The sequence below is a fragment of the Phodopus roborovskii genome, unplaced genomic scaffold, assembly GCF_943737965.1.
Source record: "Phodopus roborovskii unplaced genomic scaffold, PHOROB, whole genome shotgun sequence".
Lineage (NCBI taxonomy): Eukaryota > Metazoa > Chordata > Mammalia > Rodentia > Cricetidae > Phodopus > Phodopus roborovskii.
In genome coordinates this window covers 29,511,682-29,539,469 of record NW_026126434.1, presented here as the reverse complement: position 1 = coordinate 29,539,469, position 27,788 = coordinate 29,511,682, and the positions used below count along the sequence as shown (strand labels likewise).

Genomic DNA, 27,788 nt, shown 5'->3' with positions numbered 1-27,788 from the left:
TTGCCCTTAAATTGTATCCAAAAGTCCCCTACCCTAACTTTATGGATGAACCTAGGGTATTAAATTTCCCAAACACTATGCACTGTCCAGTTCCTTAGACAAATAAAGTAACACTCTAAATCAGCTTTATTGTTCATGAATTTGGGGTTCTTAGAGATAGCAGTAGCTAGAGAGGAAGACCTCATCCCTGCATCATTTTCTTAGGGATGGGGGTAGCGGGAGGGCAAGGAGTCATCAGCTAGAGGGGCCACTGGTTTCATCATCTTTCATCATCTACCCAACACCCGGCACACAGTAGGTGCTCAATAAATATTTGCCAGTTACTCGTGGGCAGTGGGTAGCAGAGGCTTCGTTTGGGAAACCATGCACAAGAAACATTTTTACACCCAATTTACCCACAGTTCTTGGTCCCAGTTGAGAGATTCTCAAAGTCCACTTTGTCCTCTTGAAGCTGCCCTATTTTCCAGGAAAAGCCCGGCATGTGTCTTTCGGGCATTCTAAACCCTCTTCGAAGTACTGTGCACACTCAAGGGGGAACACAAGCAAGCATAACGCTTAAGTCTGGAATCTTCCAGACTGCCCGTCACTTCCTTCCCTCCATGCAGCTGCCTACTTTTGGTTCTCTCCACCCGAGTTTAAGGGCACCTCTTGGTGGACCGGAAGACCCCAGGCAACTTGAGGGGATCCGTGTTCTGGAGACGGGGTCAAACTGGGAGGCAGGATCGGCGCACTGCGGGCAGAGCCGCAGGCTTCCAGGGCTACCCAGTCGCGAGGCCAGTCATCCTGGGATGCCCCGGCCGCGCGTCGCCCACAGGAGCCTGCGGGAAACCTGCGGCCATGCAAGGCAGGGCCTGAGGAGCCTGAGTACAGGCTCCGGCAGCGCGCATAGGCCGCGCCCCCGCGCGTCCCCAAGTCCACAGACCAAGCGCGAGCTTGCAGGCAGGCTCCGCCCCCGCGCGGGCGCGCTCCCGCCGACAGCGTCCGGCAGCGCGGCGCGGCCCCGCCCCCCGACGCGGCGCGTGCGTGCATACGGGCCTCCGGCACCGGCGGCCCCGCCCCGTCCAGCAGCGTCCGCAGATCCCAGTGGCTTCGCTGGCGGGCCACGTCTCCCGGGGCTAGTCCGGCCTGGTCCCGCAGCCCTCGGGCCGCCCCGAACTCCAGCAGCAGCTGCGCTACCTCCATGGCTCCTTCGCGTGCCGCCAGGAACAGCGGCGTCTGCTCCTGCGGGGCGGGAACCGGAAAGCCCGGGGCGGTCAGAGTCCCCGCCCACCGGGTGTCGGCCCCCTCCCGCCAGACGCCCCCTTTGAGCTCCCTGGATTCCCATGCTTGTGGCTTGTTCAGTGGGGAGTCTGTGGCAGCGGCTCACCCTGCTGTCTTGGGCATCTTTATCAGCTCCAGCTTGGAGGAGGGAACGGGTGGCTCGGGCGTTGTTCACAGCAGCGGCCCAGTGCAGTGCGGTTTTCCCTAGGGTACCACGTGGGAGCCGGTTACCCCGTAGCTGGGGAACAGACTGCTGCGTTCCAGTTTCCCACGGGTTCTGGCCTTGGTGATGGGGTGGGGGAAGGAAGGGAGAGCTACTTGGGTTCCTCGCAGACGGGAAGCGTTGCCCCGGCAACCGACAGCCTGCAGCAAGCGTTGCCCTGGTGACGTCATCGGCCCGCGAGAGGGACAATGGGGTATTGTTCTGGATGGTTGGACCCGGTATCCCCATCCCGTTTCAAGGACTGAAGCTAGGCATTGTAGTTGACGGTGAAGGGGAAACTCGCTCTCCATACCTCAGTGTAGGAGGGATATCCTCTGGTCCCTGCTCTGCCAGTTATGCGAACCTCACCTCATTCCCGCTCTGCCCACATTTCGATAGCACACCGGCTCCAACCATACCCCTTTTATCTCTGGCTCCCACATCCGCTCGGGCTGCGATCAACTCTTCAACCAGGTCCTCCACTGCCAGCCTGGCAGCCAGCATCAGAGGTGTAGTCCCGTCCTCTGTGCGTGCATTCACATTAGTCCGTCTGCTGGACAATAGGAGCTGGGGAGACAGAAAGGGCCTGTGACCCCCCCCCCCCCCCGTAACCCCGGACTTCTAGGTCAGGTCAGGTCCCTCATGCTTTTGTTGTCTGTTTTGGTTTTGGCTCACTATGCAGCCCAGGCTAGCCTGGGACTCAGATCTGCCTGCCTCTGCCTCCCCAAGTGCTGGGATTAAATGCTAGGCTCTGCAACCCCCTCACCAGTCACTGCCTGCCACCTCTTTTAGGTCTTCTGTCTCAGTTTCCTCTTTTGTCAAACCCTAGAGAAAACCTCTCCATTTTACTTGCAAGTTTACTTCTACTTCCTGCAGGGACCCCAGTTGAGTGCTGACCTGGCAGACTTCCCGAGCATCGGCAGCCACTGCAGTGTGAAGTGGAGTGCGCCCTGCCTGGTCAGGCTGGTTGGGGTTGGCTCCAGCCTCAAGGAGGCGGCGGGCAGCAGTTGGCCGAGAGAATCGGGCAGCCAGGTGCAGGGGTGTCTCTCCAATGCCCACAGTGTGAGCCTGGGGGCAGGCTCTTCTATCCAGCAGTGGCTCACAGGGTTCAGGATTTCCCAGCCATGGTCCCTGGACAATCGTGGACTCCATTCGCCCACAGAGGACTGCGGACATCAGGGGTGTCACCCCTGTGGATGAGAATGAGGACAAGGCCAACCGAAAGAACACAAGAAGAAATTAACGACTGCTGGGAGAATTGCAGCCAGAAGACCAAGCCAATCTTGAACACAGATCTGATTGCTGCTGCCTCCCGAGTGCTGGGATTAAAGGCACCACTATGCCTTGCTTTACTGTTTTCATTTGGGGCAGGAGCAGGAAGGATTTAATTCTCAAAGGCTCTCAGTCTTGAACTTGAGTCACACCTATCTAGAGGGCTGGTTAGATTACTCCGTACCCCAGCTTGCTAAGAGTTTGAGTTTGTATTCCTGGGTCCCCAATCTGAGTGGCACTGTTCTAAAGGTTTCAGTTTGGATACTAATGGGCTTTGCTTTTAAAAGGATCAAAGATAGGATTTTTTTTTTTTTTTTTTTTTGATCTAGGTTGGTTATGTACCAGGTCCACAAGTATTCACATCCAGAGCCTCCATTTCACACTCTTGAGGAGGCGTCAGCATGGCAGCTGCCTGTGGGAGCTCTCCACAGCTGCTGTTCATTGGCCAGAGTTGGCACTTGGAGGCTGAGGCTGTTTCTTCTGCCTTGGGACAAAAGGAAGCAATAGGGAAGGCCACTGAGTTGTCTTTTCACCACTACTGGTACCTCTTTACCATTCCCACCCCAACCTTTTCACCTGGCCCACCTCCTCTCCCTCCTCAGGGCCCGAGCACATGGCCACTCCATCCTCATCCACTTCTCCCTCCGGCTTCAGCGCCCTGAATGGGGTGAGTAGGTAGGGGTTCTTTGGCAAGGGCCAATCAGCATCTCCAACATTCCCAGAAGCCCCCCCCCCCCCCCCCCCGCAGTAGTGTTCCATAGCACACTTGACACTCCCCTCCCTGAATCCTAGGCCCTCCTCAGTCTCACTTGAGACCTATGCTGTCCTCGCCTAGTGGGGGCCTCCGCCGATGGGGTGCCTGCTGTGTCTGAGGCTTTCGAATGAAACCCGGGGGCAGCCACAGGGCTCCATGTTCTCGCCGCCGCCGCCGTCGCCGCATGAGCTGGAGGACAAGAAGAGCTCCAAGGGCCAGGAGAAGAACCCCAGCCACTGGCGAACACAGAACAGGCCAAGGAGGCTGGTTGACAGGGGGCCCTGGCAGGAGAGAGATGGTCACAAAGGGGTAGCATTCCTGATGAGACTGGGCCAGTGGAGTGGCCTGCCTCAGTTTCCTTTCCTGTCTCATATGGTTAAATGTGTTCATGGTAAAATGTTTAGAGGAGAGTCCATGTTGTGTGATCATTACTGTTCTTTTATAAGCTGGAACCCAGTTGGCAATAGGACTATGCCAGAGATTAGTACAAAGTTCTTAGGGAAATAAGAAGGAAGACCACCGAAGGGTTGGGCCAGGAGGAGATTCATCTCAAAGAGGTGTTAGGGAGGTCAACATTTTGGCTTTCAGTTTGATCTCTACCAGAGATCATGAACAAAGGGAAATAGTGGGGATCACCTACTGGTTCCTGCTTGGGGGTGAGCAGCCAGCAATGGTCCAGGCAGCAGGGGTTCCAGGGCTCCCACAGCGGCCATTGCCGCAAGGAAGCGTAGCAGGAGCCCAGAGTCCCAGGGACAGCGGGATGCAGGGTGTTCAGGACCACAACGGGACAAATCCACCCCCATCACCACCACGAACCTGGAGAAAAGGCAGTTCAGGAACACCTGTTTAGCCCCTGCTCCCCTTCAGCTCCCTTTAAATAACATTTGGCTCTCCACTCCATCTTTGGCTTACCCAGCACCAAGGGAGTCTGGCTCCTTGCCTATGGGCTGGTTGTCAGGGGCTTGCCTTTCCGATGAAGAGGAATCCCGAGATCCGCTCAGCTCCTCTTTGGCCCGGGTCCCCGGGTAGGGAAACACCATGTTCCTTCCATCACTGTCCTTCCTCACCCAGAGCCCGACCCTCAGAGTCAGGGACAGTACTCGAGCCAGAGCCAGCAGCTGCTGATCCAGAGCTGGGGGACTCAGCACCACCAGCAGGGCCAGGGAGGGCCCCCACTCTGAGTTCCCATCCTCTGACCTGCAGTCGCCCCCATCCCAGCCACACTCAGCGCTGTCGCATCCTTTTTCACAGTGGCCGTTGTGAAAGTGATCTTGACAGTACTGGTCATAGGCTGGGCTGTGGGTAGAGGAGAGGTGGGCTCAGAGCTCTTCACAGAAAATTACTGTCTCTCCATTGCTTCTGACACTTGTGGATAAGGATGGTGGCCAAACACCCTGAAATCTACTGATAGTGGCTCCTGAGGCCAACATTTCATCCTGCCCCTCTCCCAGAAAGAGGGTGCTAGGCCCTTTATCTTGGGAGTGCTGGTTTCCAGGAGGGAGGTTTTCAATGGCAGGAGGTCTGGGGGAGGGATGCAGAGGCCTAAGGCCTTAGAGCTCTCAGGAGTCCAGACAAAGGCTGTGCCCCACAGTGTCAGTCACTCAATTCCTCTGGTTGGAACCCAGAGTTTTTCTTAGCACAGAAAGTCCCTGGAGTCCAGTGCTGGTCATCCTGTAACTTGGACATGTACGTCTCCTCACCTCCACCCCTATCCCACCCCTCATTCCCAGGCTCAGGCTCACGTGCAAATTGGAGGGATTTCACAGTCATAGCCATCAAACAGACACTCCTCAGAGTCGCACTGTGGGTGGCACCGTCCATCCCGGAAAAGAAGCCAGCACTGGGAATGGGGGGGACAGCCCTTCCAGGGGTCTGGGACCCCCAGAGAGCAGTCCCCTCCATCCCAGTCTCCTCCTGGGCCACTGCAGCCAGCATCACAAGCCCCATCGCCCCCTCGGCCCTCACACCCATTTGCGCCTGGCCTTTGACACCGGGGCCCTGGAGAGTCAGGAGGGCAGGAGCATTGAAAGCCAGGGTTACCCAACCTGAGCATCTCAGAGCAGCTACCATTGTGCAGGCAGGGTGAGGGGGGCCCACAACCCAGTGGAGCTGGGGGTGTCAGACAGTCAGGGCCCCCGAAGCCACCGAGGCAGGCACAGAGGGGTGGGGAGCCTGGCTTAGGGGAGGGCAGACATAGGCCTCCATGGTGGCAATGATGGATGCCACAGGAAGGGGCTTTGTGGCTGCAGGTGGGGCCTTCGAAACCCTGTGGCAGATAAGAGAGGACACAAGAGGACCTGTGTCAGTCTTCCCTGAAGCAAACTCCTGGGATAACCCTACACAGAGGGCTCTAGACTGTCATATACAAGAGAGACCTCAGAGAATATCAAGTCAATGGTAATGGATGTTGCAGCTTTGACCCCTGGTAACTCCACACGCTGGCAAATTACAGTTGGTGGGAGTGGGTGAAGTGGGGCTATGCAGCCAAGGCTGTGAGACTAGTCAGCTAGTGCAGTTGACCACTGACTGTGTCCTTGGAGACAGTCCAAGCTCTCCTCTTCCTTCCCAGGGTAAACAGGAGGAAGGCGTAAGCAGAGGAAAGTGTTTGCTTTCTTGGTTGCTGGGTTTGGCTTGTAAGTGTTATGTTAGGATAATGAAGGAAGGCATGACCTGTTGTCACAACCCAGGCTTCAGCTAGTTCCTGCCATGAGCCCCTCACTGACATCCACATAGAGTTTAAAGAATGTATCTAAAGCCATTCTAGGAAGGATTGGTTTTGTTGTTTCTTTTCTTTCCTTTTCTTTTGTGACACTCTCATGTAGCCCAGACTGACCTCAATGTCATTGTGTAGCCAAGGGTGACCAAGGAACTCATGCTCCTTCTGCCTCACCTCCCAAGTGCAGGGACTATAGAACTGCATAGCTGTGCTGCTGTCTGATTCTGCCTTTCCCCTGCTTCTGAGAATGACGGTGAGCTTGGGCTCTCTCCAGTTCTGTCTCCAAAGTCCCCCCCACTCACTGCCCCAGGGTTCTGGCTCTGGTCTTTGTATCTTCCATCAGGGCAGGGAGAAGAAAGAGAAATAGGTGTTGCAGCACTTGCCTTGGGGCAGTGGCAGGTGAAGCCCGGGGCTGGTCCTGTTGTGACCTCACAGGACCCTCCATTGGAGCAGGGCTGGCTCTGGCAGGGGTCTGTCTCCACCTCACACCGCTGGCCTGTGGTGGGGGTGAGATTGGAGATCACACATGGCTTCAGTCATTGCCTCTGTCTTGACTTACTCCTGACAGGTGGTTCAGCACACTATGTGGGCTACAGGACACTGGCTGGGACATCTTCTCTGGGGAGAGGTGTTGAGGCAGAGGGCGGGAAGATTGTCATTTAGACAGGGACTGTCTGGGTTTCCCTGTTCTTAGCTATGCCCCAGAGACCCCAGGCCTCACCTGTGTGCCCAGGCAGACACTGGCAATAGAAGGCATTGGCTAAAGAGTGGCAGGCTGCAGTGCCTGTGGGGTGACAGGGCCGGTCGAGACACTCGTCCACATCCCCCTCACAGCGCCGCCCCACAAAGCCTGGAGGGCAGGCACAGTGGAAACCTCCAGGCCTGGGGGTGCAGATTCCTTGGTTGTGGCAGGGTTGAGACCAACATGCATCCTGTTCTTTTGAGCAGTTCTGTCCTTCATAGCCTGGGGCACACTGGAGACACAGAGGGCCAGATGATAAACTGAACTCAAGGTGGTTCACAACCTCCCACCTTCACAGCCTGTCTCAGCACCACAGCCACCCTGAGAGAGTCTCTAGGCCTAGCAACCTTGCTGCAGTTGCAGCTGACCAATCAACTCAGGACAGGTTGCCCAAACTCGGAAGCACACCAATCCTGAGTCTGTTGCAGACTCCAGACACTCCCCTTGCTCTACCCCAATACCCCAATATATGCCCTACCCCACTGCTGCTCAGGGTCCCGCCTGCTTCACCTGCTGTGTTGGATGGGGGAGCAGGGTTAACTCATAAAATTAAAGACTCTTTGCTTTTGCATTGGTGATTTTGGGGTTCAGAATTTGGGCACAACAGAGCTTAACCCTCGGTCCCAAACAATGTGACACTAAGCATTGCCTCATTCTGGTAAGACCCCTTTCCCTACCAACTTCCCCTCCAGCCTCTCTCACACACTACACATTGATTTGTTAAGTATTCCCTGAATACCTTCTTGTGACATGTATGCATTTGTGTGTGTGTGTGTGTGTGTGTGTGTGTGTGTAGGTCAGAGGACTTTTCAGGGTTAGTCCTCAGGCTTCTTTACCTTTTGCTTGAGAAAGAGCCTCTTATTGGCTGGGACATTTGCCACTTAGGTCAGGCTAGCTGGCCTGCTAACTCCCCAGGATTTGCCTCCCAGATCACTGGGATTGCAAGAATGTGTTGCTGAGCCCAGCTTTGTACTTGGGTTTTAGGGATCTGAACTCAGACCTTCAGGCTTGTGAGGTGATTGCTTTCTTGGCTGAGCCACCTCCCAGCCTGGTAGTTTTTTAAGCAGTACAGATAAAGGAAAAGGTAGAACTCATCCCTGTCTGTGAAGCTTAGTCAACAGAGGAGACAGTACTGATTGCATAATCTGCATGTATAATCTTACCCCATCCTCTCAGTAACAGTAAAGAAATCTCATTTAATCTCCACTCTACTCATAAGGAAACAGTTTGCTGAAAGGTGAAGATACTTTTGGAAGCCATACCGCCTTGTCAGATGCAAAGATCGAAGCAAGACTGGCTCTGTCCAGAGCCACACTGCGGGTTTTGCTTGTGACAAAGTCACAAGTTCTATGACATGTTAGAAGGGAGGTGTTGGAACTGGAGAGAATGGGTTCACAGAGAATCCAGAGAGCTGTAGGAATGCATGGGTGGCATTAGAAACCTTTGGTGGGAGTTTCATGAGGAGTGGAATAGTAAGTGCACAGAGGTTCCCTAGCCAGGATACTGGTCTCTTCATTTTTGAGCCAGGGTCATCTCTAGCCCCACCCTGCTGCTTTGTGTCTGAAAATATTCATGAGGGGTTAGATTTGTCGATGCTGGGACACATAACTAATTGGGTAAAGTGTTTGCTTTGTATAGTGGTTTGAATAAAAAATGGCCCCCCTAAGTCCATAGGGAGTGGCCTTGTTGGAGTAGGTGTGGCTTTGCTGGAGGAAGTGCATTACTAGGGGTGGGCTTTGAGGTCTCAAGAGTTCAAACCAGGCCTAGTTAGTGGCTCACTGTTTTTTCCTGCTGCCTGCAAATAAAGATGAAGAAGTCTCAGCACCTTCTCTAGCACCATGGTTGCCTGTACGTTGCAATGCTCCCTGCCATGATAATGTAGGTCAGCCACAATTCAACGATTTCCTTTATAAGAGTTGCCTGGTTGTGGTGTCTCTTCACAGTGTTTAGTCTTCTAAGAAAGGCCTTTTAACAAGGTTGGGCATTCAGAAAAAAAGGTCCCATTCCCTCAGGGGCTTGAAGAAAGTTCCTGCTTTCCACAAGCGAGCCATTCTTCTTATTTCTGGCAAGAGGCATTTGTGGCCCTCCAATAACATGACTGTGGTGTCTACTGTCAAGGTTAATGCTAGGCTCCCTCAGTCTCTGTTCACAGGCCCCTTTCTCCAGTTCCCACTTAATCCTGGAAAACTTTCCTCTGTTACTTCTTGCTTTCCTGAGAGACACCCTTTGCAGTTTGGGATAAACTTTTCCCTTTTCACTCATTGAGGTGGCTATTTTGGTTTCTTTATTGTGCCCATTTTCATGCACATAGCAATAGAAACCATAGCTAAGACACTAGCATACATAACTATAAACTAGGTGTGAGGGTGCATACCTACAGTCCCAGCACTGACTAGGTGGGAGGCAGGAGAGTTATTAGTCATTCAATGTAACATAGTAAGTTCAAGGCCAGCCTGGGCTACAAGAGACCAAGCCTCAAAAAAAAAAAAAAAAAAAAAAAGGTGTGGGGCTCTCTGAGTTCAAGGCCAGCCTGGTCTACAGAGCAAGTTCCAGGACAGCCAGAACAACACAGAAACCCTGTCATGATTTTTTTTTTTTTAAAAAAAGTTGAATTTCCAGGGTCTAGAGATGTGGCTCAATGGTTAAGAGCTGCTCTTCTAGAGGCCTGGATTCAAGTCCCAGCACTCACATGGTGCTTCACAATCATCAGGCGATCTGACTCTATCTTCTGACCTCCATGGGTCCTGGGTGTGCATGTGGTGCACATACATACATTCATACACACAAAGCACTCATACACATGAAATTTTTAAAGACTGTGTTTCCTCTCCTGGATAGTGGTCTGGACCCATTGAGGAGAAGCCCTCCTCCAGCTCAGAGGGAAAAAGGGACATCCCCCAGGGGCAGGAGAAGGCTGTTCTAGGCAGAACAGCAGTAGAGGATGAGGTTGGAAGGAAGAACGGCTGTGGATGTGTAAGGAACAGTTTTGTGATGCTGGAGCAGGGAGCAGGACAGTGGGGACAGGAGCAAGGGTGGCCTGAGGACAGGGCTGTGGAGGAAGTTGTTCCTGGAGGTGTTATGAGGGAGGGACAGGTCAGCTTCTGTTTTATTAGATTCCCTTGGCAGTGGGACACTGAGCCAGCAGAAGGACAAACAAGGAGGCAAGGGATATAGGAGTTAGTTTAATGTAGGTATCAAGTTTGAATTAAAAAAAATGAAGGGAAAAGATACAGAATGTGGACCAGCCTCGCCTGGTGGGCGGATAGGCATATGGGTTAAAGGGAAGAAAGGACTGGATAAACTAGGTTCTCACCAACCCTACTGTATGTTGTAGCTCTACCTCTCTAGGCCTCTTACCTGGCAGACATAGCCATTGGGCTGGGCCACACAGGTGGCCCCATGCTGGCAAGGCTTGGACTCACAGGGGTTGACGTTATCCTGGCATAATCTGCCTTGGAATCCAGGAGGGCAGTGGCAGAAATAGGAGGAGCCTCTGTCAACACAGCGGCCTCCATTCTGGCACAGATTAGAAATGTCTACACCTGGGAAGACAGACAGACAGGTGGGGATGGGTCTAAGTTGGGTAGAAGTGTTCTCCAGGGCCCCAGACACAGAGTATTCTGTAAGAGGCTGGGCAGGGGAGATGTTGGTGCTGTTGGGTTATTTTGGTCCACTCAGGTGGCCTCCTAGCCATGGTGGAACTGGGTGGCTTCAGGTGAGACACGCTGCTAGTGGCTGTGCTAAATTGGAGTCTTGTCTGAGCTGTTGGTATTGAATATAGCAGCAGAGTGGAGCTGTGTTAAGACTGCCACTGTGTGTTGAACTGTAGAATAAATTACTCTAGTTTCTCTTGGCTGTTTTAGCTGTGATACAAGCTGTGTGGCTTCCCTGGGGGTTGGGACAAAGGAGGACTCTTCTCTCTAGTTGGTCCTGGGGCTGGTACCTTGGCTCATCGCAGCCTTGTGGCAGGACAGGGGGAGGTCACAGTGAGGTCCTGTCCATCCCTGGAGGCACAGGCACTGGAAGGAGGGCCCACTCTGGAGGCATTGGGCAGTGTGTGGGCAGGGCTTCTGGGCACACAAGTCTACCAGAGTCTGGGGGTTGGAAGAGAATATGAGACAGGAAGGCCTGTGCTTCTGGGACCCAGAGATGAGCCTCTGCCAACTGTAGCTTCCTCAGAACCTTTCATTTCTAAGGTGACTTCCTTGCAAACAGGCTCAGACGATGACAGTCTCCAACTTCACATTTCAGTTCCAGGATCAGAAATTCATCCAGCTCACACCTAACACCTGGACTTTTTTTGGGGGTGGGTGGGGGTGATAAGGTCTCATCTACCCTATGATGGCCTAAAACTTTCCATGTAGCTGGCCTTGAACTTCTGATTCTTCTGCCTCTGCCTCCCAAGTGTTGGGATTCAGGTGTGTACCACCATCCCAGCTTTCCTTCCTTTTACACCTCACACCCAAGTGAGACACTAACCCTTAAACTTCCACCCATGTGGACATTTGTTCCAGTTTTCCCAAGACCCCCTTAGCTAGAGCTCTCCAGCCTCTCCCACTTGGCACATTTGGCTTATTGCACCTCACCTGGCAGCTGCTTCCTGTATATCCAGGGTTGCAGAGGCAGCGGGCACCCTGAGGTGTGTCTTGGCAGGTCGCCTTATTCCTGCAGGGGCTAGAGAAGGCAGAGCCAGTGCAATAGGAAGGTATGGGAGATGGGAGTGTGTCATGTGGGGTAACAAGCTTGGTTGTGGGGAAATGGTAGGCCAGCTTTGTGGAGGAGGGGCAGCCAGCAGGCGGGGAGCTGTGGTTGCACAGAGCAGTGAAGAGGACATGGGGGCTGAGGGTTCCTCTGTTCCTCCTGGGGGCTCATGCCATGCTCACCTGTCTGCACAGCTGGGGCTAATCCTCCTCTCACAGTGAAGCCCTTGGAAGCCCACAGCACAGAGGCAGAAGAAAGTGCCAGGTTTCTTCACACAGGTACCCCCATTGAGGCACGAGGCTGGAGAGAGGAGTCTGTGAGGGGTTGGGTTCCATGCCTGTAACCTGGTCTGTGATCTTGGTCACACACAGCACAAAGGTTGTACATTTCTCACCAAGACAGCTTACTGTTTGTCCAGTTAGTTATTTAAAATGTGTTTTTACACTTTATACATCTAAAATTGTTTTTTGGATTTATATGGTGGGTGCATGTGCATGCCACAATGGGCATGTCGGGTGGGTCCTGGGGATTGAGCTCCTGTCATCAGACTTGGTGGCAAGGACTTGACACTCTGAGCCATCTCTCAACCTCTAATATATTTGTTTGACAGGGTCCTTTTGAACTGGACATGGAGCCTAGGATGGCTTTGAACTCCTTGCAGGGGTGGGACTACTGGTGAGCACCACCATTCCTTGTGTCCCTGGGCACTGAATCCAAGGCTTCACGGGTGCTAGGCACACCCTCTACCAACTGAACTATATCCCAGCCTCCAGTTAGTTTCAGAGCGATATCACAGACACCCTGCCCAGCCCCTATAACCTGCTGTGGTTCAGAACCAAGGACAGCACTCACCAGACACACAGTGGTCCATGACGGTTTGGCAGTGGGAACCTGTGTGACTTGGAGGGCAGGTGCAGGAATAGCCCCCAGGACTGGTGCTGCAGGAGCCACCATTGAGACAGGGCCCTGAGTGACAAGCTGTGACCTCCTCATTACAGGACAGCCCTGAGGGAACAGGTGAGCTCTGAAAGTGGGGTCCTCTTCTTTACCTTCTTGCTTTATGCTTTTCATTTGCTTTCTTGCCCCTACCCTATAACCCCCGTCCCACCCAACCTCTTCCTTCCACCTCCCACATCACCTGTGTCCCCCACAGTCCACACTCAGTTCTCAAAGAGTTCACAGCCACAACTTTGACTTGGGGGCTATAAGCTGGAGTCTATATGGTATAGGAAGAGACTTACCCATGAATCCTGTGGGGCAGGTACAGTTGTAGCCAGAGGGCTGGGGGTGGCAGGTTCCCCCATGGGCACAGGGTGTGGAGATGCATGCTCCAAGCTCTGTCTCACATTCTGGCCCAGTCCAACCCGCATCACACACACACGAGGATCTGATCAGAATAAAAAGGGGAAGGAAGGGGCCACCTCTCTCTCTCCTGCTTTGTTGATTGGACCCTTAAGACCATCTCCTTTTTTGGCTCCAAGACTCTTGTTTGCCTTCTCTCCCCATTTTAAGGAATTATTTTACTTATTGTTTTATGCATATGGTTGTTTTGCCTGCATGTATATCTGGGCACCATTGCCTGGTACCTGTTGGATCCTCTGAACTGGAAGTGTGATGGTTGTGATTTTGGGAATCAAACCCCTGTCCTCTGCAAGAGCAGCCAGTGCTCTTAACCACTGAGCCTTCTCTCCAGCCCCCCACTCCTTTTTTTTAATTCTTAAAAAGAAGGATCTTAGGTAGCCCAGGCTGGCCTTCAAATTACTATGTAGCTGTGAATGAGGCACTCTACTGACTGACCACACGCTCTCTCCTTCCTCTCCCTTTCTCTCTCTTCTTCTTCTCCCTATTTTCTTCTCCCTAAGGTCTCCTGTAGCTTGGGCCAGCCTCAAAACTCACTGTATAGCTGCCTGTGGCCTTGGCTGCCTGATCCATTTGCTTTTACCTGGATTACAGACATGGGATTGGATTACAGGCATATGTTAACACACTTGGCTTGTTCTGTGTAGGGAAGTGTCTACACAAAAATGCCCAATAGATATTTATGTAAGGAGAGATGAAGCCTTCCTGGTATTTTGTTGTTGTTTTGTTTTTGGTGTCTTTGTATCTTTGCAGGCTGTCTTGGAACTCCCTCAGTAGACCTGGCTGACCTCAAACTCACAGATATCCACCTGCCTCTGCCTCCCGAGTGCTGGCACTAAACGTGTGCACTAGTACTGCCTGGCTCAGCCTGGTATTTATGCTCTTCTCTCTGCCCTGACCCTCCATCTTCTTTTGCCACCTTCATGATGCTCAAACATTTCCCTCCATGGGGACCACTCATCAACTGTGCTCTCCCTTCCACTTCCCCAAGGAAGCTTGCCATCTCCTTCCTGTTTCCCCATTGGTCATATCCCATTGGCCAGCACCCTGCCCACTGCTGCCTTCTGTTCTAGATGAGGCTGATGGGGAGGAGGGCACAATGGAGGTTGGTGTTACCTCTGGCAATGGCCATGGTGGCAGGTGCAGTTGTCCTTGGAAGGGACACAGCCAGGACTTCCATCAGGGCAGAGGCAGTGGGCTGTGTCTTCATGATCTTGGCATTGCTGCTCAGGTTGGCACAGGTTGGGGGTGCACAAGGGAACTTCACAAAGCTGGCCTGTGAGTGTGGGTGAGAGAGGACTCTGAGAGGAAAGAAAGTCCCTTCATGTCCCGAAGGGTCAAAGGCTGGCGTGTGTGTGACTTCTCACTCTCCACGAACCTGTCCTTTCTTGGTCTCTGTTGACTTCAGGATATGGACTGGGACTGTCTTTCTACATCTCCGCCTTGCTCCTTCCTGAGCTCTGGGTCTCCTCTAGCTCCCTGAGTGGAGCTTTTTCCCTCTGAGCTCTGCCTCCTGAGTGCTGGAACTAAAGGCATATACCACCACTGCCCAGCGCCCAGCACTGCCTGGCTTTCTGTGACCTGCTCTGCTCTCCAGGTCACTCCCTCCAGGAAGCCTTTTCATTTTCAGTCAGGGTTAGGTGGTGTCCTGTGCTCCCATTGGAAGACACAGTGCTCATAATTGAATGTAGGAGTTGCAGAAATTTTGGGAACAGTAAAATTTTTCTAACATACAATGACCAAAAAAATAATTCAAAAATCAAATGCAGCATGAATCTGAGATGCTTGATCATGCAGCTGCATGCAACCCTGTTTTTTTTTTTTTGAGACAGGGTTTCTCTGTGGCTTTGGAGGCTGTCCTGGAACTAGCTCTTGTGGACCAGGCTGGTCTCAAACTCCTCACAGAATCTGCCTGCCTCTGCTTCCTGGCTTGCAACCCTGGTTTTGAACCCATAGAACACCCCACTTTCTATTGCATGTGTCACTACTCCATAATGACAACAACAAAGTTGCCCCAGACACTTGGCTCAGATTTGAGATTATCACATGTTATAAACTATGTTGTTTTTGACAGGTGTTGGAGGCACACGCCGTTTTTAATCCCATCACTTGGGGAGGCAGAGGCAGGCAGATCTCTGTGAGCTAGTTCCAGGACAGGTTTCAAAGCAATATAGAGAAACCCTGTCTCAAAACAAAACAAAAACAAAAATAAAAACAAACAAACAAACGATTTAAAAAACCCTATGGTGTTTTTACTGGTCACATGGAGTTTTCCATCTTTTTTATGTCAGTTTAATGATGGAAAACAAAGACATAATATTTTCATGTTGTCAGTCCTCAGCATGGAGTATCAAGTTAATTTACCTCTAGGTTTTCCTGTCTTCAGCAAGCAACCAAATCCATTTCATTATAATGCAAATTTTCTATTTGTCTTTAACAAATGGCAAAATTATATGTATATCAGACTTTTTTTTTGAGACAGGGTTTCCCTGTGTATCCCTGGCTGTCCTATAACTCGCTCTGTAGACCAGGCTGGCCTCCAACTCACTAAGATCCACATGCCTCTGCCTCCCAAGTGCTAGAACAAAAGTCCTGCACCACCATTGCCCAGCCAAGAATTGTTTTAAAATAAGTATCTTTATGATTTTTTTTACAATGCATGCTTGATTTATATATTTATTTTATATACTTATAGGATTGAAGTTGAATAAAAAATTCTTGAGTGAAAAGGAATCACGAATAGATTAAAAGTTCACGGGGCCTTGACCTACAGGACCCTCTGCTTTCTCTCTGTCTCTCAGCCATGGTCAACAGGAAGTATGCCCATTCTACATTGGATTCAAAGCTCCCTGACAACCATAGCTGTGTCAGTCTTGCATCTGTGTCTGGTGTTGTGAGATATGTGTATGTGTTTGTGTGGTGTGTGGTGTGTGTGTGTGATGTGTGTATGGTGTGTGTGTGTTGGCAGGCATGTGCCATTGGCACCAGCCAGGTAGTAATTTTTCAGAGTCAAGTCTCTCCCTCTTCAAGTGGACTCTGAGTTTTGAGTTAAGGTTGTTAGGTTTACAGATGCTCAAGATTTTACCTACTTATTCATTTTACTTACACTGCTTTCTGTAGTTCTGGGGATTGAACCAGGGATCACACATACTTGACAGGGTCTTTGCTACTGAACCACACTTCCAGTTCTCATTGTAAGTACTTTTGCACTGACTAGTTTAAGAGATGCCATTCTCATTCTGTTTCCACGTCCTGCCCATCAAACACCCCCCCCCCACAGTGGACTTTCTCCCACCCCTAGTGGGCTGTCCCCTGAACAGTGGGCAATTCCCCTCTTCCAGAGCTCACATACCCTCCCAATTCTTTCCCTTGTCTCCTGACCTGTGAATCCAGAACGGCAGAGGCAGAAGAAGGCTCCTGGGAGATCGAGGCAGCTGGCTCCGGTGGGGCAGGGGTCACTCAGACATTCGTCCACCTCCATCTCACAGCGTGGCCCTTCAAAGCCTGTGACATAGGAGAGGGTCAGGGTCTGCACTGATGGTCCTCTCCCACAGTGTCTGAGCCTCAATTTACCTGGTAGACACTCGCAGTGGAAGGCTCCAGGATGGTCTTGGCAGTGTCCCCCATTGGCACAGGGGGCACTGCTGCATTCATCCATGTCTTCCTCACATCTGGCACCAGTAAATCCTGGCAGGGAAGGGATGAGAAGGGAGGGAGGCAGGTACAGTGTGAACAAAAGTGATTCTTCTGAGGAGACTCAAGGTGCTTGGGCAGAGTAACCAATGATTTAGAAGGAGTGGAGCCTAGCTCCTGCTGGCTGTGATGCTGGGCATCACATGGGCAAACTACCCAGCTTCCCTTTGGCCCTCATTTCTTCCTAGTGATAGTGCCTGGGCTGGGGTATGGCTCAGAGGCAGAGTGCTTACCTTAGGCACTTGTGCCCTGCCTCCCATCCCCAGCACTGATAAAGAATCTGTCTCATGTTACCATGGGAAAGAGCCAGTCTGTGTCTGTGGTGGTCCAGCCAAAGCCAGTCACTGACTGGACATGCAAGGGAGTACACAGAAGAGAGAATAGCTTGTCAGGACAGAGGTGAGGGTAGCAAGCAAGCAAGAGAGGATTGGGGGGGGTGTGATGGAAGAGTTTGGGGTGCTGAAAAGGAGTGAGAGAAACAGTATGCTTTGGCCAAGAGGGAGAGGCCTTCAAAAGGGGTGCTGGCCTCAGAGGTTCTTTGGGGACTGAGGTTGACTGGGAGGTTCCCCGGGGAGCAAGGTTGGTAGGCTGGACCCGAATCTTCACCTACCAGGGAGGCAGATGCACAGGAAGCCATTGAGCAGGTCATGACAGCCAGCTTGGTTCAGGCAAGGGTTAGAGGAACACTCATTGGTATCCACTTCACACAGCCTCCCTTCCAGGCCTGAGGACACAGAAATGGGCCCAGGCAAGCTCAGCCATGGGCAGCTGGGTTTCTGCCGGGTATACCTGCGCTCTGCAGCAGCTCTGCCTCGGACTTGCAGAGTAACCCTTTCCCTCAATGCTGCCTGCCTGTGATGCACTGATGAGCCCTGAGGCTTAGCTGGTGTGTGTGTGTGTGTGTGTGTGTGTGTGTGTGTGTGTGTGTTTGAGGAGTTGCTTCCCTCAGGTCTGAAGGCTCAGAGTACTTCCGAGGGCTGAGAGGAAGTGCTGTTTGAAGCCCTTTCTGTGTACCTAGAGTGTGGGGCTCACCTGATGGGCTGCCCAGCCTGGAGATTCTTGAAGTATAATGGAAAAGTGGGCGTCTGTCTGGAGGGTGATTCAGCCCTTGTGTACTATGTAGGTCTCTGTGCCAGGGGAACTGGGATCCTGGCAGGGGTGTGGTGACGGTAGTGATGATGATGATGGTGGTGGTTGTGGTAGTGATGGTGATGATGGTGGTGGTTGTGATGGTGGTAGTGATGGTGATGATGGTGGTGGTTGTGGTGATGGTGGTGGTGATGGTGATGATGGTGGTGAAGTAGGATTTGAATAAAGGCATTACAGAAGCAGAGTTGCTTCCATTTTTTTACTTTTAAGTCCACCCTAGTCTCAATGGTCTCATGGTCAGCCTTCTGACCTCCCTGTCCCCTCCTCTTTCCTGGGGAGTCTGCCTTGACACCTCTTGCTGCCTGTAACTTGTCCCTTGGACACAGTTTTTCTATTCTCTGTGCTTGTCTGTGTGGTCTGAGCCATGATGCTTGGGTGCTGCTTGGCTTCCAGTAGGGGGTGGAGTGGTTAAAAGTGTTGAAGCCCAGGGTTTGAATCTTTGGCTCTGCTGCTCATCGACAGTGTGGCTTTGGATAAGTCTCATTCCACCTCTGTTTTTAAATTCATGACATGGGGATATAATGTACATTGTTCTCTCCTTCCTTCTGGCATGGAGGCAGGAGTGTGGGCAGCCATGCAACATTCCTTTCCTATCACACCAACTCCAGCACATCACCCATCTGGAATTTCAAGGGTTTACACAGAGATTTCATCTCTCTGTGGAAGAAGGTGTAACCAAGGGGGCAGTTCTGGACTGGCATGAGCAAAGGGGCAAATGTACTGTTATTCTGTCTTCTTCACTGGGAACTATGTACCGGGGACCAGGATGTCCGCTCTACGCTGGTCATGGATTGGATGGAACATCCTGCCCCTGAATTATACAGTGCACAGTGTCATTACACGGCAACCCACCCCTTTCCCAGGAGCCATGGGCACTCCAGTTTTAGGGGGGGTCTTGGGAGCGAAAGAAGTATACTGGAGAAACCGTCACCAATCACTCTGGCTAAGCAATTCCCCCTGGGCCTGAAGTTAGCTCTCTGTCTCTCCCACCCATGGCCCCACCCAGCTGTACCTGGTGGGCAGATGCAGTGGAAGGTGGCAAGTAGGTCCAGGCAGGTGCCACCTGGGCGGCAGGGCTGGGACAGGCACTCATTATGGTCAGCTTCACAGCGGGGGCCTGTGTAACCAGGTGGGCAGAGGCAGCTGAAGGAGCCAGGGCTGTTGATGCAGGAGCCGCCATGTTCACAGGGACTGGGTCCTTAGGAGGAAAGAAGAGGTGAGAGTCCACAGAGGCCAGGGGTGAAAGGACAAAGAGGCTGATGTGTCAGGGAAGGTGTGGGGGTCTGTCTGTGGATATGGGACTGGTCAGGCAAGGGGCTGTGTATTTATAATGGAGGAATCTGTGGGATCTGGAGGACTGAGCACTTGGAGAATGGCTGAACCAAGTCCAGACTCATTCAAAGAAAATAAGCTTTTTGTGTTTTCGTTGTATGTATGTATGTATGTATGTACGTATGTATGTATGTATGTATATACATATGTATATTTCCATTTGTGTGTTTTGTGGTATGCATTTGTGTTTCTGCGTGCTTGCATGTGTGTGGGTGAGCCCAAATGTGTGTGAATGTGAAGGTGCAAGGTTGATGCTGGGAACCCTCCTGGGCTGCTCCCCCACCCCCTTCTCACTGAAGTCGGGTCTCTATATCATATCTGGACATCTTTGTGAAGAATAGAGGCCTGGCTGGCCTCAGAGGGCCTCTGCTGGGGAAGCCTCACCCATCTGACACTCATCCAGGTCTTGGTGGCATGTGGGTCCTGAGTAGCCAGGCTGGCATAGGCAGAGGACAGAGCCTGTCAGAGGATTGGTGCTGCACTGGGCATTCGCATGGCATGGCTGGCTCAAACACATGTCTTCCAGGTGGCACAGGAGGCCTGCAGGAGACTGAGGAGTGAGGCTCTTGCAGGCTGCTTGGGACCCCTGTTGCCCTCCAGGAACTTTCTTGCCCTCCAGGCCCCACCCGCCACATCCTCTGCCTGCACCTGTGCGTCCTGGTGGGCAAAGGCAGGAAAAGGAGCCCACACGGTCAATGCAGGTGGATCCTGGGGCACAGGTGGCAGCCGCACAGTCATCCAAGTTCTCTTCGCAGCTGGCGCCTCCCCAACCACTCACACACACGCAATGAAAGCCCCCGGCTGAATTCTGGCAGGTGCCACCATTTCTGCATCGAGGGGGATCCTGGGTTTCACACTCATCTATGTCTTCAGAGCAGTCCCAGCCTGCAGGGGCACAGAGAGGGGACAAGGGCTGGCATTGAGAATCCAGTGAGGATGGAGGCGCTGCTGCTGTGGCGAACTTGCTCTGAACAACTCACCCTTCCAGGTCTTTGGGCAGAGGCAGGAGTAGGTACCCAGCCCATCCAGGCAGGTGGCCCCATTCTGACACTTATTCCTCACACAGTCATCTGGATTCATCTCACAGTCCAGGCCTGTGAAACCTGATGGGATCATGGTATCAGCCCTGGAACCTACCCAGGGAAGAGGACTCTCCCTGCTCAGAAAGGGGTGCAGGGGAGCCAGCTCTACCTGGGGGACAGAGGCAGAGATGAAAGGTGGTATCTCCTTCTGGAACCGGCTGGCAGGTGCCTCCATTGAGACAGGTTCCAGGAGGGCAGGGTCCCTTTCTGAGCTTGCACTGTGGACCCTCCTGCCCCACAGGGCAGAGACACTGGAAGGAGCCCAAGGTGTTATGGCAGGATGTGCCCTTAGGGCAGGGTTCTGGCTCCAGGAAGCACTCATTGACATCATGTTCGCAGGTGTGACCCTCAAAGCCAGGTGGACAGTGACACTGGATCTGGGGGTATGTAGCCAGGCACACACCTCCATTGGCACAGGGGTTGGCTGAGCAGAAGTCTCGGAGCTGGCATTGCTCACCTGTAGCAGGGGACAGGGGTGAAGTGGGGAGGGGCCATTTTGGGAGCTGCTCCATCTAGTTTATGCAGCTCAGCTTGCTTAGCGTCAGGTGTGTACACTCTCTGCCAATCTCCTTCCCGTTCTTCTCTTGCCCTCTTTATCCAGGTGCTCCAGGCCCCCCCTCCCGCCTTAGTTCTGCTGTGCGTCAGGAGGGTTGCAATTAGACTGTTCATATCTTCTACTTTGGAAAGCACACATAGCTAACTGGAGTTTTACAAATCGGCCTACCTGGGAAAACTTGGGTTCCTGGCAGTGACCTTGGGGAAGGTAAAAAGCCTCAGTGGCACCCTGCCAGGTCTTTTTGCCTTCTCTGAGTGGATTTTTTGTTATTTAGATTTTGGTTTTCTTTAAGGAAAGGACTCATATCAACATGAATCTGAAGATGACTATGAACTTCTCTCCCTCCTTTTTTTGACATAGGGTCTCTCTAGATAGTCCTAGCTGTCCTGGAACTTGCTACATAGACTGGGCTGGGCCCAAACTCATAGAGATTCTCTGCCTTCTGAGTGCTGGAATTAAAGGCATGCACCATCATGTCTGTTCCAACTTTGAATGATCCTACCTGTGCTTCCTGAGCCACTAAAGCTGAAGATGCATCGAGCCCAGAGATCCATGCATGCCAGGCAGCCTTTTACCACCCGAGCCCTGTTTCCTGTTCTTTTGTTTCTCTCCTTCAGCTGTGTGGTGTGGATCCTAGGATCTGAACTCAGGTTGTCAGTGACATATTGGCAGCAGGTATTACCCACCGAGCCATGGCCCGACTGTCCCCAATTCCCTTTTCTTCTTCTTCTTTTTTCTTTCCATTTCACATATTTATTTATGGATGTTTTGCTTGTATGTCTGTATGTCTATGCATCATGTGTGTGCCTGATACCCATAGAAGTCAGAAGAAGATATGTCTGTGAGATAGTTTCGAGGTTGGGTTAGGCAGGGTGAGAAGACCTCTAAAAGCAGATGGCACTGTTCCCTGATATGGGGCTCTGGAATGCATAAAGAGAGGAAAGTGGCCTGGCAGTGGTGGCACACACTTCTAATTCCAGCACTTGGGAGGCAGAGGCAGGTGGATCTCTGTGAGTTCAAGGCCAGCTTAGTCTACAAAGCTACACAGAGAAACTCTGTCTCAAAAAAGAGGAGGAGGAAAAAGTTGAGCCGAGAACCAGTTCTCATTGCCGTGTGTGTGTGTGTGTGTGTGTGTGTGTGTGTGTGTGTGTGCGCGCGCGCATGTGCTTGGTTGGTTTTGTCTACCCACTTGCCACAGCCTAGAGTCACTGAGAAGAAAGCCTCAATTGAAGAATTGCCTGGATCAGGCTGGCCTGTGGGCATGTCTGTTGGGGGTCATCTTGAAATTGATGCAGGAGGTTCAGCCCACTGAGGGCAGCACCATCCCCTAGGTGAGGATCCTAAACTACGTAAGACAGGAGAAAGATAAGAACGAGCAAGCAAGGATGCTTTTGTTCTTTCTGCTCTCGATGGTGCATGCTGTGTGATTGGCAGCTTTGGGTTCCTGCCTTGACTCCTGCTCAATAATGGGCTGTCACCTGGAAACAAAAGCCACATAAACCCTTTCCCCCACTGTGCTACTTTTTGTCAGGGTTTTTATCATGGCAACAGAATGAAAAGAAACAAGAGCACCCAACTTCCTGTCTGTTTTCACCACATGGCTTCCTTACCATGATGCAGAACCATCAGACTGAACCAGAATAAACTCTTTGGGAATGTTTGTCTTGTGTTTGTCACAGCATCAGGAAGATTAACACACCCCTCCTTAGATGGTTACCTATGCACCCCTGGGTGCCTACCTGTCCACCCGGGCTCACAGGAACACTGTGGGCGGCCTGAGGCCTGGATATAGCAGTGGCCCCCGTTGGAACAGAAAGAGGGTGGGCAGAGGTCTTCCAGGTGGATGTGGCATCGCTCTCCGGTGAAGCTGGAGGGGCACGTGCAGGAGAAGCTGGGGGCCAGCGGAGGAGCAGAACTAGGGGAGCTTGGGGGTGTGGGAAGCAGGGCTTGGCAGCTGCCGCCATTCTTGCAGAGTTGGGTATCCAAGCAGGGGTCAGGAAACTGGCAAGTCTCACCCAGAAATCCGGGGGCACACCTGGGGTAGAGGGACATTTCAGGCCAGTGGTCCCTCTCCCTTCTCTCCCTCCTCCTCTGTCCCCATACAAATCTTCTCCACCCCCCACTCCTTATCCTCTTCCCTGTTCTCCCTCTTTCTCCAGCTCCCACTCCCAGGAAGCACACTCACTGGCAGGTTCCTTGTCCCTGAGACAGCCTCAGGCAGGTGCCTCCATTGGCACAGGGTTCTGGGAAACCTCCACACGGAAGCTCTGGGGAAGAGACAGGAGGAGGACAGGGAGCCCAAGGACCTATGGTTGCTCTTCTCCTTCCAGACGCTCCATAAAGGTAGTGACTAGCAACTGCCATGTGGCCTAGGTGCATGGGTGCTGTATGCCACCTCCTCCTTCACTCCCCGGTCCCATGCTCCACATGGTCCCCTTGTCCCAGCTCTTCCATTCATGGCTTCTGTTACTACTCCAACCTCCTTCCTGTTTATTCTCTAGTGTCCCAAGTCCAGCCCAGCTCCATCCCCCGGAAGCAGGACAACTGGGATTAGGAGGGAGCCAAAGGCGCTTCTGGGAGGTGAATGGCTGCGACACCTAAGGGATTTCCTTCAGGAAAAGGCTAGCAATGAGCCACTGGGGGTGGTGGTGGGGACAGCTGGACAGAAAGGGACCTGATGGGCCCTTCTATGTCTCCTGTCCCTCATTTCTCTCTTCCCCGGAACAGGCAGTCAGCTTTTTCTCCTGTCTGTCCCACACCTGGCCAGCTGACTTCTCCTTGGGGATAGGCACCCCTTTCCCATTCCAGAGCAGGCACTACCCCTGGCACCAAGCCCAAAGCCTTGGTCTAAGCAGCCCCTGGGAGAGTTAGGTCTCCCTGCAGGTTGTTCCCACAGAATCTCCTCCCTCCAGTGTCCCTTCAGTGCCTGGAGCTTGGCTCTCTTCCCTGACCTCACCAAGCATCTCCTCAAGTGAGATATGTCTCCACCCCTTCACCTCTGGCCATGCCTCACCTCTAGTCAGGGTGACTGGGAAACTGGGCAGCAATAGCAGCAACAGTAACAGCAGCAGGGACTGGGGCTGCATTCCAGAGCGCCTGCCCCTGACCCGGATCTCCTCTCTCTTCAGGCAAAGACCCTCAGAGCTCTTGTCGTCAGGCAAGGCTAGGTCCTCGGGCTCCACCTCCCCTCCTTCCTTCTGGGCCTGCTGCACGCCTCAGTCTGAGCTATTTCCTGAATCACACAATGTCCTGAACACCCTACTGATGGGTGTGTGTGTGTGTGTGTGTGTGTGTGTGTGTGTGTGAAGGGACACTAAGGGAGGGTGAGGGAGGGGCCTCTGTCTGCTGACAGCCCCTGAGAAGAGGATAGTGTGGCTGGTGGACAGGTTGGCGGGGGGTGGGTGTGGGTGGGGGTGTGTGTGGTTTGCTCTTAGGGCTCAGGGCAGGGTTGGGGTGCCCATGGAAGGAGTCCCTGTTCTTTAACTGTCAGTACGGTTTCTCTTTTATAGGAATGGGAGTGGCATTGTGTCCCAGGAAGGCAGGATGTGGGACAAAGAGAAAATGCTCAACTGCTGGTACAGCACACCCACTTCTCAAAGGACCAGCAACTTGTCATGAATTGAAGCCAGTCACTTTGGCAGAGGGAACCAGGAACTTCTAGGCCTTCCCTTGGCCCTTTCTGGGGATATTCTTTTTTAAAAGATGTTTTGAGACAGTATCTCGATGTATATGCAGTACCGGCTGTCCTGGAACTTGTGGAAATCTGCCTCCTGGGTGCTGGGGTTATAGGCACATGATTCTGCCTGGTGTCTTTATGGGGAATAGACAGATGCTGGGCCTGCCCCCCCCCAGTGGAGATGGAGCCCAGGCTCCCTGTGTTCCACCTTGAGACTTGCCCATAGCCTACCCCACTGCTTTTAGTGCAGAGTGGAGGGGGGATCTTGGCTTCTTTCAGGGAAGAATTCTAAGACGTAATCATTACCAATAACAAATGGATACACTGTTCTTCATTACCAACAACAAATGGATACATTGTATCACTATCATTTCACCCACCTCTGACTTTCTCTCTGACAAAGGCTGGGATACAGTCAGGATGGCAGTCAAGACATAAAATTTAAGTTGGAAAAAAAAAAAAAAAACAACACCAACAAAAAAACCACAAAAGAGAATTCATTTCCCTGAGAAGTTCATTCTGTCTCCATCTATTTGTGTGTTTACTACTTATTTTTAGTTTCTTTGAGATAGGGTTTCTCTGTGAAGCTTTGAAGACTATCCTGGAACTCCATCTGTAGATCAGGTTGGGCTTGAACTTATATAAATCTGCCTTTCTCAGCCTCCTGGGGTTAAAGACCTGTGCCACCACCACCTGGCTTCCTTTTATTTTTATAAATAAAATAAAAAACAAAAAAACCTGGACAAGGTCTCAGTCTGTATGTATCCCAGGCTGGCCTGGAACTCACTATGTAGTGGAGGCTAGCCTCAAACTTACAAGTCTTCTTGCCTCAGTCTCCTAAATGCTAGGATTGCAGTATTCCCTGTAATGCTTGCTTCATTCTCTTTTCAGAGGACAAAGTACATCTTTGAGTTGGTTACTCATGGGGACTGAGCCCAGGGCAGTGGAGTGTCTGCAGGAGCAGGTCACTCAGTTTTGAGGAATCGTGGATGCTGCCCGCAGTACTGATCAACTACCCTGATGGGAAGACTGTACCAGTGTGCCCCCACCCCTGCCAGGGTAGCCCGAACTGCCAGGGGAGCCTTGAACTTGCTATGTAGGTGAGGGTGACTTTGAACTCCCAATCCTCTTCTGTTTTATAATTGTTGGGATTAAAGGTGTGCACCAAAGTCCCTATTTACACTATGCTGGAGGAGATCACACCCTGAGTTTTGTGCACACTGGGCCAGCACACTGTCCCTGGAGTCACATCCATAGCCCTATAATGATGTCTTAGCTGGTTATTTGGTTTTGTAGACTATTCTAAACTTTGAGTATGTCTGATGTTTAAGTTGCTCACTATAGAACTTAGGGTCTCATATGTGGTGAAAGTGTACCCCACTAGGGAGCTCCACAGCATTCCTGATCCCCATCACCATTCTTAAATGATTGCTCAGGGTTCTGCCATATGAGCTCTGGGTTACTTCAACTAGAGTTCTATTGAGACATGCCATGGAGGGTTTCAGCTTTTAAAACATGATAAACTATTTTATCACCTTCTAGAGCCCACATATATGTGTGGCTGCTTGATTCCTTAGGCTAACTACTAGGAGTGAAACTCCTGAGCCTGAGCCTACTATGGAATCAAGCTGTGGTCTGTAAAGCCTGGCTCCAGGATTTTCTATTCCAGTCAGCTGTGCGTCTTACTCTCACCAGCTCTTGATACCCCAGTTCTTGCCACAATATCTCATTGTGCCTTTAACACTGCACTTGGGCTAAGAGTGGTGGTAGGCACCCAGAGTCCCAGTGTTTGGGAAGTTAAGGCAAGAGAATTGGAGTTCAAGGCTAGCCTGGGAAGACTTGATCTCAAAACAGTTTTTTTTTTTTTTTTTTTTCAAACAGACAACCCTCACCACATTTTGTTATGAGAGTTACCATTATTTTCATTTGTGTGATGACATTCATGTTTCTCTTGTGCATTTCCTGTCTGTGCTTCCAGCCCATTGTCCTAGTGATGTGTCATTTCCCCCCTAACCTTCCCTGCTTGAAGAGGCAGCTGAGATCTGGGAAGATCCAGTGAGCCAAGTGCCCACTTTTTCTCATCTGGGGCTGGTGAGCTGCAAATGGAAACTGGAGAAGAGACACCTGGTTTCTGGCGGCACCAGCACCGCAGAGGTCTGGCCCTCGCTGCCAGCTTCACATGGCTTAGAAAGGAACCTTGGGCTGGAGCTTGTGAGAAAGGAGAAATGGTAATGGAGACAGGGAAGTGGCGAGGCAGAAGGGGAACCAAGAGTGTGTGGGTGAAGTGCAGGCAGTGTGTGTTTGTGTGTGTGTGGGGGGGGGTGCTGCTCAGGGTACTTGTTGGTTTATCCAGCTCAGGGCAGGGCACCCGCTCAGGTTATCTGTGCTGCTTCTGGGTCCCTGATAAACTCTTACTTCTAGCAGTGAGGATTCAGGCATCATGCTGGCCTGCCCCTGTCACCTGGCAGAATGCACTCAGGCAGTACCCTGGTCAGCCCAGGGGCAAAGGATCCTTTTAAAAGAAAGACCCCCGCCCCTAGGCTCTTTGTGATCTCTTTCCTGCGGTTCCCCTGGGGCAGACAGGACTTTTCCTGTCTCCCTCTTCTCTTCTGTCCTCTCTCTGTCTCTCTGTCTCTTTACCTCTTTTCTCTTTCCTTCCCCCTCCCTTTCTAATAAAACTTCTCACCAAGCTCTGTCTGCCTGGCATGTTTGTCCCTCTGCTTCGGGGAATCCGCCAAGGTTCCTCACACATTATTCCTTAACACTAGGATCTTACTGCTCAAACTTATGTTTCCCAGTAGCTTACCAGGTGCTGATGCAGATGATTGGGGACATATCTATCTATCGTTGTAGGGAGGGTAACATCGGAGGATGCAGTGGTGTAAAGCCACTCTTCCTTACCCCTTCAACCAAATGACTTTTCTTTCATTGTATATCCCTGAGAAGGATAAGTATCAATCACTCACGCTTCAGTTATAGGGACTTTCCACACTAAGAAGGGCAACATTCGTGCAGGCGTTTCCTGCTCCGAGGACCTTTATCAAGAGTTTCTCTCCTTTTCTAGAAGGTCCTTTGTGGCCACCCAGTTCTGAAACCAGAAGCCCTCTCTGGTGCTTCTCATCCTTTAGTTTGTTTGTTTGTCCCCCCCCCCCATTATTTATGATTATTTTTAACCAACTAACTCCGAGGTTGTACATTTTATTTTATCTTCCTTGTAATCTGCTTGATAGTTCCACAGTTAGCAACATCTACATGGATTGGGGTCTGAATGACTGAAAAATAGAATTGTGAAAC

At 51.8% G+C, this 27,788-nt stretch overlaps 1 protein-coding gene and 1 long non-coding RNA gene across 3 annotated transcripts; one reads left to right on the top strand and one right to left on the bottom strand.

The window, feature by feature from the left end:
- Positions 1-118: 118 nt before the first annotated feature.
- Positions 119-24,051, bottom strand: Notch4 (notch receptor 4). Of its 2 annotated transcripts, none has more exons than XM_051187264.1 (30): positions 23,832-24,051; positions 23,004-23,085; positions 22,558-22,853; positions 20,372-20,719; positions 20,161-20,283; positions 19,829-20,065; positions 19,565-19,720; positions 18,861-19,046; positions 17,310-17,423; positions 16,580-16,693; positions 16,388-16,510; positions 14,123-14,282; positions 12,889-13,034; positions 12,500-12,652; positions 11,830-11,947; positions 11,533-11,620; positions 10,890-11,040; positions 10,304-10,488; positions 6,926-7,178; positions 6,588-6,700; positions 5,231-5,754; positions 4,401-4,784; positions 4,129-4,304; positions 3,544-3,769; positions 3,311-3,392; positions 3,077-3,218; positions 2,360-2,652; positions 1,882-2,029; positions 1,367-1,464; positions 119-1,221 (listed from the first exon to the last, which is right to left on the bottom strand). In XM_051187264.1, the coding sequence occupies exons 1-30, from the start codon at positions 23,902-23,904 to the stop codon at positions 610-612; spliced, it is 5,904 nt and encodes a 1,967-aa protein (XP_051043221.1). In that variant the 5' UTR covers positions 23,905-24,051; the 3' UTR covers positions 119-609. The 2 variants fall into 2 exon arrangements, with proteins under 2 accessions (XP_051043221.1, XP_051043222.1); XM_051187265.1 differs by having other exon boundaries at positions 3,320-3,392.
- On the top strand, positions 3,348-3,896 carry LOC127224296 (uncharacterized). Its single transcript, XR_007834695.1, has 2 exons — positions 3,348-3,401; positions 3,527-3,896. It is a non-coding gene; the product is annotated as an uncharacterized LOC127224296 (long non-coding RNA).
- Positions 24,052-27,788: the final 3,737 nt, after the last annotated feature.

Bases quoted from the DNA above. Each gene is read 5' to 3' on its own strand.
- Notch4 (XM_051187264.1), bottom strand. From the start codon at position 23,904: ATGCAGCCCCAGTCCCTGCTGCTGTTACTGTTGCTGCTATTGCTGCCC. The intron at 19,047-19,564 runs GTGAGGCTTCCC...TTTCCTCCTAAG, and splicing joins CCTGGATGAGTGTCAGATGG to GACCCAGTCCCTGTGAACAT. The intron at 17,424-18,860 runs GTACAGCTGGGT...CTGTGTCCTCAG, and splicing joins CCACTGCATCTGCCCACCAG to GCCTGGAAGGGAGGCTGTGT.